This window comes from Eurytemora carolleeae, unplaced genomic scaffold (assembly GCF_000591075.1).
Source record: "Eurytemora carolleeae unplaced genomic scaffold, Eaff_2.0 scaffold198, whole genome shotgun sequence".
NCBI lineage: Eukaryota > Metazoa > Arthropoda > Copepoda > Calanoida > Temoridae > Eurytemora > Eurytemora carolleeae.
In genome coordinates, this window is record NW_019396106.1 from 193,544 (window position 1) to 206,078 (window position 12,535).

The 12,535-nt window shown below is 36.0% G+C and overlaps 2 protein-coding genes across 3 annotated transcripts in view; both read right to left on the minus strand.

Annotated features, from left to right (window-relative positions):
* Window positions 1–781: 781 nt before the first annotated feature.
* Window positions 782–5,111, minus strand: LOC111695074 (uncharacterized). Its single transcript, XM_023464243.1, has 7 exons — window positions 4,956–5,111; window positions 4,352–4,677; window positions 3,770–4,246; window positions 3,524–3,587; window positions 2,246–2,373; window positions 1,451–1,711; window positions 782–1,373 (listed from the first exon to the last, which is right to left on the minus strand). The coding sequence occupies exons 1-7, from the start codon at window positions 5,023–5,025 to the stop codon at window positions 1,008–1,010; spliced, it is 1,692 nt and encodes a 563-aa protein (XP_023320011.1). The 5' UTR covers window positions 5,026–5,111; the 3' UTR covers window positions 782–1,007.
* LOC111695073 (nucleoporin Nup37) overlaps window positions 5,105–12,535 on the minus strand; it is a 17,110-nt gene continuing 9,679 nt past the window's right edge. Inside the window, exons 3-5 of one of the 2 annotated variants that reach the window (XM_023464241.1) lie at window positions 7,419–8,853; window positions 5,634–6,374; window positions 5,105–5,387 (exon numbers count right to left, since the gene is read on the minus strand). In XM_023464241.1, coding sequence (XP_023320009.1) covers window positions 5,190–5,387; window positions 5,634–6,374; window positions 7,419–8,846 — 2,367 coding nt within the window. In that variant the 5' untranslated portion in view covers window positions 8,847–8,853 and the 3' untranslated portion in view covers window positions 5,105–5,189. The other variant, XM_023464242.1, reaches the window with a different exon arrangement.

Here is a 12,535-nt window from a genome sequence, read left to right on the forward strand (position 1 = left end):
TCCACTAGTAATACAAATTTTATTTGGTGTGTACTGTAGTGAACTGTACAGTATAATTGTACATACAATAATACACGACAAGACCGTACAGTGTAAAGTACACTATGTACACACGATCAATTGTAAGCATAAAACATTTTTGCTAAAAACAGAAGATACTTTACTTAACTTAATTAAGACCATCCAACATTTTATTGTTGTTGCCAATATAGAAGGAAAAAGAAAAACTAATTAAATTACATGTGGACAATGGACATGCACAAAACATTGTCAAAAACAAATATATCTTTTATATAAGATTTATATTGTATTGTTTTATTTAAGCAATATCAAGATAGTCCTGATATTTTTTTAACCGATAAAGCAATTTATGAAATGAAAATCCTCGAGTTCTTAGAACTAACTATGCTGAACCGATATGTTATTGCATTTAATTATTGTCAGGTTACAGTAAACGTTCCGCAAAAGATCGAGTTAGATCAAAACTGCTTGAAGGCAGTAAAATATTAGGTTGAACAAACCTAAATCTTGATCCAGGATCTTCATCTGTTTATCAGCCTCCTCGTCTTCCCCTATTATATCAACCAAATCTAAATCCTCCGCGCCAGGTCGTCGTCGAGTCATTTCATAATCGTCATCATCGTCATCTCCGTCCAATAGATAGTCATCATCCTCCCTATATTCGGCCATTTTAGCTGAAAAAAATAGTCGTATTGAAATAAAATCATTTTATATTACATATAATTTCATTAATAATAAAATAAACTAAATAACTAATTAATACGAAACAATAAAACTAATAATACCATATTTGCAATGTGCAAACGTTTTCTGAATTAAGTCTATTTATAAAAAATGTGTTCATTTAAGATAATTTCATGTAAGCGTAATATTGTTAAAAACTGAAAGACGAAAAACTATTTAATTGACAGGTACGAGTATTGATGAATGAAAGATGGTTTAATAAGCAAAAAACTAAAATAATTTGAAATTAAACATAAATAATTTTAACTCTCATCGGATGAGAAATCTTGATTTTGTTTCTTTAGAGCTAGCTGCCATTTTGCAAAGTTTCTCTTGGAAGTCCCCAGCTGTTTTCGAACCAGAAGCGCGAAGTCTTCCTCAGTTTCTTCATTTATCTTCGAGTTTAGATTCCCAGAGGACGGAGTTCTGGATCTCAGGTTGTATCTCTCCCTGTCCGGAGTAGGTGTAGAGGTTTTGCTCTGGGGAGTTCGGGGTCGTTTTATTCTTGGAGTAAGGAATGGTTGAGTGACTGGTTTAACGGAATGCCCTGAGCAGTCCAGGATAGACGGATAGTTCTCTACAGAGGTTAGAACACGACCAGATAAAGCCTCGAGAGAAGAATCTATTTCCTGAAAACAAGTTAATTTTTTACATGAAACGACTTTAAATATAAAACAGATTTATTTGATATCTTTTAAAAAATTACCTGATTTGTTGGTGTAATATTCCCCGAGTTCTCCCGACTATTTTCCGCTGTTTCAAACTCATCATCAGACCATCGGGACGGATCAAAGGTTGTATCCGTCCTGGTGGAGTTGAAACTATCACTGTCCTCGTCTGAGTACTCGTCCTCGTCCCCTTGGAACCCTGTATCCTCCGCCATCATAGAGGCCCAGGTTGGATGTAGTGATGAACTAATTCCGTCGATAACATCCTGAGGGAAATCTCGCATACTTCTGTTTCCAACCTAAACAATTGAACCACTTTTTTTTAATCTCATACGAACATTTTTACAACCATACAAATATATGGGATAAAGGGAGAGGGGAATTCTATTCCAGAAACAAATTAACATTAACAGCAATAAAATCAACTTTTTAATCAGCCGTCTTATTCCATATATTCATTAATTCTTTATAACGACAAGATGATAAATCTCTCTTGAAGGGATTGTAAGCGTAACTTTAAGTGACCCTGCCCAGTTTTATAAAAAAAACTTTGTCTGATCAAGTATGAATTAGATATCCATGTCCATGTTTATAATATCGAAAACAGATTCTTTGTTATTTTGGTTTCTCTACTAAAATGACTTGAGCATTTATACTGTAGGAACTATAATAATTAAACACTTTATAAACTAGAAAAATAGCACTATCTTCCTCATTAATGACCAGATAATGATTTCAAGGGTATCGGAGTGAATCGGACATTCCCTCTTAGAATGGAGGGTCCCTAGAAACAATCCAGTAATTATTAATGTTTTCTAAAATTTAATCCTGACCTGAAACATCTCCATTGAACGTTTAAGTTCCAGATTCTGTTTCTTGATCTCCAGAAGAAGAGAGTTATTGATGATATTGTAGTCCCTGTACTTCATACCATAGATAGCGAGTACCAGGATACAAACCCCTGCAGTACAGTCAAATATTAAAGAAAAAGTATTTACCAAGTTCTTATTCCTATTTACCTACTGTAAGTGTAATACACCCAAAACACAGTTAATAATAATTTTTAATCCCAAATCATTCTCTTATATCTTTTACCCTACAACTAATATCTTTTACCCAACAACTAATATCTTTCACCCAACAACTAATATCTTTTACCCAACAACTAATATCTTTTACCCAACAACTTATTTATTTTTCCCTTGAAATCATTTATTTTCCAATGCGAGCGAATAAAATCCTAATTAAACTAACTCAGGAGGAGGAGGGGGGGGGTTAATAATTTTTCAAGTAAATATACACCCCTGTTAATCAGGATGTCCAGTAGCCTATATCAAATCGGTCAACTTTTGGTAGAGAAAAGAGTGGTAGCTAATGAGGTGCTAAAGGACAGGTTTATTAAACAATCTTTTTTTTATGACCCTAAACAGTTAGAAATTTCATACATCCATACTCAAACATATATTCCTTGACAGTTATGCAATACTCAGAAATATACACCTCGACAGTTGGACATATCATACATCCATACTCAGACATATATACCTTGACAGTTATGCATATCATACATCCATACTTAGACATATATACCCAGACAGTTGGACATATCATACATCCAGTTTAAGACATATATACCTTGACAGTTAGACATTTCATACATCCAAACTCAGACATATATACTTAGACAGTTAGGCATATCATACATCCATACTCAGACATATATAACTAGACAGTTAGACATATCATACATCCATTCAGAAATCTCTCTTTTTTTTTCAAAAGTTCAGATTTGGGTTTTAGGAGTAAAAAAGTTTTTTTGCAGTTTTTGGTTGATATTTTACCCCTTGGATCCGGATCCGTGGATCAGCATATTTTTGCGGATCCGGATCCAGGAAGCCAAAATCTTCGGGATCCAACGGATCCGGATTCTAAGCACTGGTCCCCGAGCAGGGACCCTTAGGATCAAAAGAAATTTGTTTAATAAAACTTGGTTTGGGGCACCTCATTAGCTACCACTCTTCTCTGTACGTTAAGTTGACCGATTTTGATATAGGCTAATGGACATGTTCAAAATGTCCACGAAGAATGCTAATAGAGAATATTTAACTTTCCTATAGCGATCTGTCGAACTAACCATATCCTATCATAAACAGTCTCAGATAGCTCGTTCACTACCTAACAAAAAATTAGTTTATTTGATTAGAAACACGTTTTCAATTAAAAGGCTCCCGGGTCATAATTTTAGATCCTTGACCCCTAACATCTGTGATTTTTAAGAAAATATTTCAATTTTTCCAAAAAATGAAAACTAAGTTTTTTTTACAATTTGAGAAAATAATTTTCTTAATGAAATATACCTTGGTGTGATCTGTTGGAAGACTGTAGTTGCAAACTATTCTCTCCATACAAAGATTAATACTGAGGATAATAAAGAGAATAATCCTAGCGTCTGCAGTCCTTTTGGTAGCTGTCACAATATATATAACAACCAGACATGCACCGTAGAACACAACTGTATACAACCAGTTAACCTCGGAGACCACTAGATTCTGTAACCTCGACACTCGGTCAAACACCTCAAATATCAGGTTCTTCTGCTCGTCTGTACTCGTCTTGAACTGGATCAACATCTCCTTAACATTATCCTTGCTGGCCTCTATGGCCTGGCTGAGATAGGTTCCGTTCTCCACCAGCTGCTTGTGGTACTCCAGTGTAACCTGCTGACCCTCCAAGATATCAGACTGCAGCTTGTGAGATATTTCCAGCCCGCGGCTAACCTTGGCAGAGTTTTCAGCTAACCTTTCAACAGTTTTATCCGTTTCCTCTTTCCAAACCTAGAAATAAAGTCGTGTCATATAATTAATTTTTTTTTAAGGAAGGTTTTGCTGTGGAAAGTAAGCTTTAAAAATCAATTATTAAAAGATTTTTAATTTAATAACCTGTGATTGTAAGAAATAGCACATGTTTTGAGTGTGTGTGAAGAAATTGGAGAAGGTTGTGAACGCATTATTATCAATTCCCTTTAAGCAGGTTGAGATTGTATCCGTCTTCTCGCATGGATAAGTCTCCAAACCAGCCTTCTCCAAGAAACAGTTGGCAAAGTTCAACGCTAGACGGCTCTGTATGTCATCGTCCAATCTCTTACAGCCATTATTAAGGCTGGTCAGCGCGTTCTTCCAGCACGTTCCATAGCGTGGCATTTGCGCATCCACAGAGATAACATCGTACTGCAGTTTACCCTGGGCTATCTGCAGTTCATGTGATTCTGAAACAGTTCACGTGTAATGTATCAGTCAATCAATTAATCAGACAATGCTTTTTATTTCTTAAATTTTTCAAAAAGTAAAAAAAGAAACATTAAATCTTTTCCTATAATAAACATGCTTCGAGTGGCTAATCGGCTGATAGGACTTCCCAAAATTAATTAATTAACATGAATAAACATCAATATTTTTTTTATCTGTTTGCTTTTTTTGTCATCTTTATGATAATCCATTATTAGTTCAGTTTTCCATTCAAAATTCTTTCTTAATATTTAATAACCTGAGTGAGATTGGAAGGATGACACTTGAGCAGCGGAGATTAAGATAAGGTTTACTAGTTTCAGGTACATGGCTCTCTTCTCTTCTATTAAATATTGTACTAAGTGTTACGGGAACTAAGTTGAACGTTTTTGGCACATTTCACATCTCTCTGAAAATACATGAAATTAGAAAAGAAATGTAAAAATTCTGTGAATATATGACAAGATAGAAAATAATGCTGACAAGATATTTATCACTGGATAACACAGAAAGGATCCTGGATTCCTCCCAGACCAAAATTCTCCACGACGAAGTTCTCATTGTCGGAGAAGTCAGAAGATTCGTCGTCTGAATTCTCCTCATTCTCAAGATCATCATCATCATCATCCTCTTCATCATCTTCATCATTCTCTCCCCAGATAATTCCAGGTACAACCAACATATCAGTTACCTAATAAACGTTATGCATATTTGAGTTTTTTTTTTACTTTTATACGTAATCACAAAAATACAGTGAATAACAAAATATCCAAAATAAGAAGGAAGATTTTCGAAATTTCTAAGAAAACTGAAAAATTTCACTGAAACTTAAAAAAACAATTTTTGCAAAGGAAGAAAAAAATGTATGATTTAGGGGGAGGGAATGAGAATTTGCATCCCAAAGTTAACCCCTTCCCGACAATATCCAAAATCCTACCTCATCCAGTATACTGAGAGTATTTCCACCCTGCCTCAAAGGTATCCAGCTGCAAGCAAGCTTACTCATATCCTGGGGAGGTTTCTTGCGTAACCTTACCTCGTCATCCTTCATAAACCCATTCATCCAATCTCTTCTTCCCTCGCTAAAATCCTCGTCGAACGTGATGGTTTTGTTGATCTGTCTAATCGACTTGATAAGGCTCTGAATATCGAAATGACGTAAGTTCCAGAACTTGAAAGTTCCAAAATGCTTTAGATTCTTGAATTCCGAGGCCACAAACATGGCAAAATCCTTTGTCAACCAGGTGGTGCCCCGCTTGTGCTGAGCAAAGAAATGTATCTGCTCTAGTTCCGAAAGACTGTTTACCCCGCGCACTTCATTTAAAAATTCTTCACCAAGGAGATCCTTACTAGAGATTGGACGTACGTTGCAGAGTGTTATGTCTGGCCACTCTATACCCAGTGTGAGAGAAGTGAGATGATTACAACCGTGGAGCGTATACCGGACGAAATCACAACCTAGAGGTCCAACCAGATGTAATTCTTTCAACTTGGAAAACAGTCTCTTGGGATTAGTCCTAGAGCAGTTCTCCAACCTCAGATCTACGTCCTTATCTACTATTATATGAGCTCCGGTTCCGAGTAAGTTATTGCTCGTCATCATAAAACAGAACTTCTCCAGGTTTAAACAATTCTCTTTGATTTGTTTTATTAAGCTGTATCGGAAAGTCATAATATCCTAAACAGAAGATGTTTTATGCAGATGTATGTTGAAAAAAAATATTTATCGAATAATTATTCATAATTTTCATTAAAAAAAAGTTAATTCATAACAATTTCCATAAATATTGATTACAGCATGCTTATTGCTTACCACTTTAGCAAATATATAAAATAGATTTTTTTTGAAATTTGAATCTTTACTGCAAATCATATTGATTCGCATGAAATTAAAATCATTATCTTTACTTTTCAAAAAAAATGTTGCCATTCTTTAAGAGACTGTAGACGTAAACTGTGACTTTATTTGTCGTGTGGCATGTTCGATTCAGAATGTTACCCTTATTGCTTTGTTTGATTCAGAATGTTACCCTTAATGCTTTGTTTGATTCAGAATGTTACCCTTATTGCTTTGTTTGAAGAAAGATAATCGATGACTATAGGTTGTAATATCTGAATAATTTGTTTGAAATTAAATAGATTTTTTTACGGTCCAAGTCGTATGTTGCATCTTTCTGAATTTGTATGGACACTACGTTCTTCGGTATTAGTCGTTTTTAACAATTTTCTCCTTATAGACGCAACAGCTAGAAGTAAGATTAGTAGCGATCAAAAGCGCTTTTATATCGCATTAAGCCCCCCTTTCATTTTTCGCGAACACTCCCTTTAAAGCTTTGTTTGATTCAGAATGTTACCCTTATTGCTTTGTTTGATTCAGAATGTTACCCTTATTGCTTTGTTTGATTAACAGAATGTTACCCTTATTGCTTTGTTTGATTAAAAATGTTACCCTTAAAGCCTTGTTTGATTCAGAATGTTACCCTTAATGCTTTGTTTGATTAAGAATGTTACCCTTAATGCTTTGTTTGATTAAGAATGTTACCCTTAAAGCTTTGTTTGATTCAGAATCTAGAAAAACAAAGAATGAAGGTCATTTAAAATTACGACAGTCCCTGAACTCCCATCAGCTCGATTTACAATGCCGACCCGACCAAATCCAGTATTTGAGGAGTAAAATGTTCCAAATCAAGTACTATAACAAGTTAAAAATTGCAAGTTTAACCTGTAGATGAAGACTGACTAGGTTAGCTCCAATAACAGGCAGAGTATCACGTAGGTTGTTGCTTGGAAAATCAACATTTAAGCTTCTCAGGTGTGATAGTTTAGAGATCTTTCCAAGGTTGGGAATCCATTTTTCCCGAGTAGACATGGGCTGCCCAAACGATTCCGACCAATCCACATGCAATTCCGTCAAGTTTGGACAATATTCCGCCAAACAGTCGAGGATTGCCGTGGTGGGTCGGGTCTCAGACAATACTTCAAGCTGTAGGGGTTCAGTCTTATACTTCTTTCTGTTCTGTCGTCCTCGGATATAGGCTTGAACAGTCTTACCGCCTACTTCAGTCATGAAAACTCTCAGTTTAGGAAGGTAGGTAAGAAGAGCTACGAATCCTGAATCCACAGGAACATTTATATATTCAGTGTATGAGCAGTGTTCTGTCGGCCATTGAATTCTGTTTAACTTGCTCGCCTCGATGTGAACTAGGTTCACCGCACCTTTCCCCGGAATCTTGATCCAACGCGGAGTTGTATTCTTAACAATTTTCTCTACTGGGAAATTCTTTGGTTTACAGGTTCGGTCTAGCTTAGGTCTTACTCCGGTAGAACCAAGCTTTATCCCGACCAAGTCGATTAATCCTTTATCAGTAACCAAGCTGTGGTTTATATTCAGGTACTTGAGATTGGTTGCTACTTGACCCACCACCTCCAGTAGGGAATCCGTACACACGCTCTCCAGCGCCAGGTTGGTTAGTTTTCGTCCATCCTGGAGACAGGACCTAATTATAGTAGGTCCCATCCTAGTATCAATATTTCTGAAACCTATCCCACCAATCTGTTTATAATTATTGTAAAAGGTTTCTGATGTGATGAGGAAGGATGATGTGAACTCTGTCATGAGTATGGATTGCAGTGTGAACACCCCCTTCTCCACTGGTTCCTTGTTTCTCCTGTATATACTGACCAGGAGCTGGTGTAGATGATCTATGGCGGGAGGACTAAGGAGAGAAACCAGTTCTTCTCTAGTTTGCCTAATCCCGTCAAAATACAAACACTTCCTGTATTTAATATATTCGTCTCGATCTACACCGTCAGGGATAGGATGCTCTCTACTCAAGACGGTAGGAAATGCGTAATTGTGTAAGCTGTCCGGATTAAATAGTTTGTGTTTCTTGTTGCCTGATTCCTTTCTTTTCTTCCCTATTTCAGTCTTATACTCTTCTAGTTTAGCCGAGTACTTGAGAATGACCTCGGCAGGGTCGAAGTCTGACAGATTAAGATTATCTTCAAATGTTTGAGCATCGTGTGGTAGACCCTCCAGGAGGACCACCATGTAATCATATTCTAGAGAATACGCTTTCTTATAGAGTAGATCTAGAACTACTAAACCCGCCTGATCAGCCAGGGACCAGGGTATCCCTCGGGACCCCATCTTATCTGAAAATAAAAATATTTACTTTTATTTAATTCCAAAATTGGAAAAGTAAATATAAAAAATACACCGAGCATTGTTAATTGGTAAAGGTTCAAGATTATAATGAAAACTTGTAGAGATCAATATCTCTATCGTTCCCAACTGCCAGATAAGGTAAACGAAGATGCCAGCTGCACCCACCACCAACAATCTTCTTCTGGTTGGAAACAATCACAAGTCCGGCTCTATGCTGAGAAACTTTTAGGTTAGCTCCAGGTTTACCGATAGTAGCAACCAGTGAATCAGCAGCCCTGGAGAACTTAACCATCCTAGCACCTTCCCCATGCAGACTTTTCCGCTCTGTTGGTAGACTAGGCCTTGAGAGATCAAAATATACAATATCTGAGAATACAGCTGCAGCAACTAGCATGCTGTTGGGTTGACACCAGTCAGCTCCAAGTAGTGGAGAACTACAGCAGTCTAGGGAGAGAATCGGAGCATAGTTTGTACTGTTAAATAGAGATATAACTCCAGATTTCTGGGCTACCAATAGTTTACCAGTCTCAGCTGCATGCCAACACACTGACATACCTGACAAATAGAATTAAAAATTTGTTATTGTTATTAAAATCAAATCAAATCAAATAAGACTTGTAGTGATATCCTACTACCACATGATAACTTTTGAAATGACTTTACTAATTCTCAATGTTTATTTTTTAACCTTTTTTACGATCGAGATAAGATGCACCTTAACAATTTGATTAAGAACCATGCTTGAGATTTAAGGAAGAGTTGAGAAATTAAAAAACAAAAAAATCAGAAGTAAATTGTATTGTCCATGTTAAAAATAAAGTAATCTGAAAAAATTTGCTTCAAAATTAAATCTGTTGAAAAGGGTGATATAACCTGGAGAAGTAAGATGAAAGGTATGAAGACATGTTCCTGAGTTGGTATCCCAGAGTTTAGCTGTATGATCATCTGAGCAGGTTCCAACTAGTTCTCCAGACTCAGGTTCAAATACAATACCGTTTATATAATCGCTGTGACCCTTGAACAGCTTCACATTCACCTGAAACATATATTTCCGAATAAAATCTATTTATCCGCTGTCAATTTCAAATATTCGCAAAATTGTTATTCTGTAAACTCTCTCAAAGATAAAAAACAATTAAACAAGTCTAACAAAATTGAAATAATAACAGAATTTATGTTACTGACTTGGGAACCCAGCTTTGTCTGGAAACTATTATTTCTCTAAAATATTCAATCTACTATATAAAAAAAACAATCTTAGAACATACAAACAAACAGACAGAGATTCATACTTTATTTACATAGATACCAAGTAATTTGCACGGAATCTGACAATTTGGCCAAAAAAAAAATTTATTTGCTTTAATGCTCCACGGTCGAATACTAGAACCTGTGTTGTATCTGTATATTGTATACTCTATGTTCCACAAGGTGTATTACCTGTGTTGTATCTGTATATTGTATACTCTATGTTCCACAAGGTGTATTACCTGTGTTGTATCTGTATATTGTATACTCTATGTTCCACAAGGTGTATTACCTGTGTTGTATCTGCATATTGAATGCTCTATGTTCCACAAGGTGTATTACCTGTGTTGTATCTGCATATTGAATACTCTATGTTCCACAAGATTTGTACTGCAGTGCACTGTCTATGGGCGGTAATGTAAACACAAGACGGATTTCACAGCCTAACATAGGATTCCTCTTTCACATAAAAAATCAATAAAATATTCTGGTTAAAGGTAACTATTACGTGAATTATCAAAATTATCAAAATTAAATGCTTTTATCCTCCACGGATTCTAAACGAACACTGATGCATCTATTCTTGTTTACAATTTCCGCCCAGAGAGAACTTGTTTTAATATAGTTATAGTATTTATTTTCAAACACAAAATACAAAATAATATTGCATGATGGTATGTACGTAGAGTATACACAACTGCAATTAACTTGCCTTGTATCTGTATATTAAATACTCTATGTTCCACAAGGTGTATAGTATACCAGTGTTGTATCTGTATATTGAATACTCTCAGTTCCACTAGATGTACAATAGCATACCTGTGTTGTATCTGTATATTGAATACTCTATGTTCCACTAGATGTATAATAGTATACCTGTGTTGTATCTGTATTGAATACTCTGAGTTTATGGTCTGTTCCACTGGTTGCGAATTGAAGACATCTGGGAGCAACAAGCTGTGAGGTTCTAGGTCCCCAGGCTAAACTCTGAACCCTGGTATCGTGATGAATTTCTCGTAGCCGTTCAAACTCAGGTTCCTTGATCAAAATAAAAACATGATAAAACTGGAATTCGAAATATCTTTTGCGCTTTTTAAAGTTTGATGAAGGTGTCCCAATTTTCCCTTTCAAAATCCTACAACATTTCTATAACAGCATAGGTACTGGAACAGGGTAAGGTAGTCGTACAATTCTAGTGATTCTAACGTCTGTCCGCTGCCTACGTCATAACCCGGTACAGGACACAGAGAATCGGACACGGGTCCTAGAACTGACGTGGGATAGATAGATAGTCAGTGACGTCAGACACGTACAGATCTTCCCCCGTACCGAATGGACCTTTCATTCGTGCGCGAGCCTCGTTGCGATATCTTATTGACTATCTTGCATAAAAGTGGTGAAACCTGTGTAGTTTTATATATATGCGAATACACTGAAGTGACCAACGCGTGAAAGACGTAACGTTGACAAGCCCAAAACTTAAAACAAGTTTTCTTTGTGTACATTTAAATAAATATTGTACTTTGTTCACCGTGTACACTGTAAGCAGGTGTAGTGCATGAAGCGGATTCGAGTGCATGGGGCGGACTCGCCCTAAAGTTTTAACCATTTCAACACAATGTTAGACATTAAAAGCAATACAAATTATTAGTTAACATATATTAAATACGCACTTAGTCCTTCAAAAAGTTATTTTCTCTTCAATGTCGTCTTCCTATCAAATCATCAAAACCATTAATATTTACTCGAGACATAGATAATTTTAATGTGTTTTCCAATCAAAATACATTAATAAATATCGGAAATGTCATAACATTGCTTTTTAAGCCTAACTTTGTGTTTAAGTGGTTAAAACTTTAGGGAGAGTCCGTCCCATGCAAGAGTCCGTTCCATGCATGACACCGGAAATTTAAGAGAGTTTCCTTTTTGTGGTCTCTACAGTCTACATATTCGTAGATTTTAATTCACGAAAACAGAAAACAAAAAGAGATTATAAAGAAACCACATAAAATAATGTTTCTTAACAAAGATGTTAATATCTACAAAACAGCCTGACCCCATTCATGAAACCGGGATTCCGATTCTTCCGATACTGGGTTTCATTACGATACTCTGTCTTAAGTTTTGGGCTCTTGAGTACAAAAAGTCTACAGCACATCATCCGGTGCAAAGTTCAAATTATGAAACAGCAAAAATATTTTTGGTCTTATTTACGTGAAAAATGTTTAAAATAGGATGTTGCAAAAAAACATCGAAATTTTAATCAGTATGAAAGAAATACTTAGCAAATTTAATCAATTATATCAATCGGATACTTATCTTTTAGGTTAACTTTGATATTTTCATTGAGCCAATTCTTAATTGAGCAGAAATTAGGCGCTATTGGAGGACTTAACCAGAGGCGAACACCGGGGGGGGGGGGG

Bases quoted from the DNA above. Each gene is read 5' to 3' on its own strand.
- LOC111695074 (XM_023464243.1), bottom strand. From the start codon at position 5,025: ATGTACCTGAAACTAGTAAACCTTATCTTAATCTCCGCTGCTCAAGTG. The intron at 4,247-4,351 runs GTTATTAAATTA...CTTTATTTCTAG, and splicing joins GCTATTTCTTACAATCACAG to GTTTGGAAAGAGGAAACGGA. The intron at 2,374-3,523 runs GAAAGTTAAATA...ACTGTACTGCAG, and splicing joins AGTTCGACAGATCGCTATAG to GGGTTTGTATCCTGGTACTC.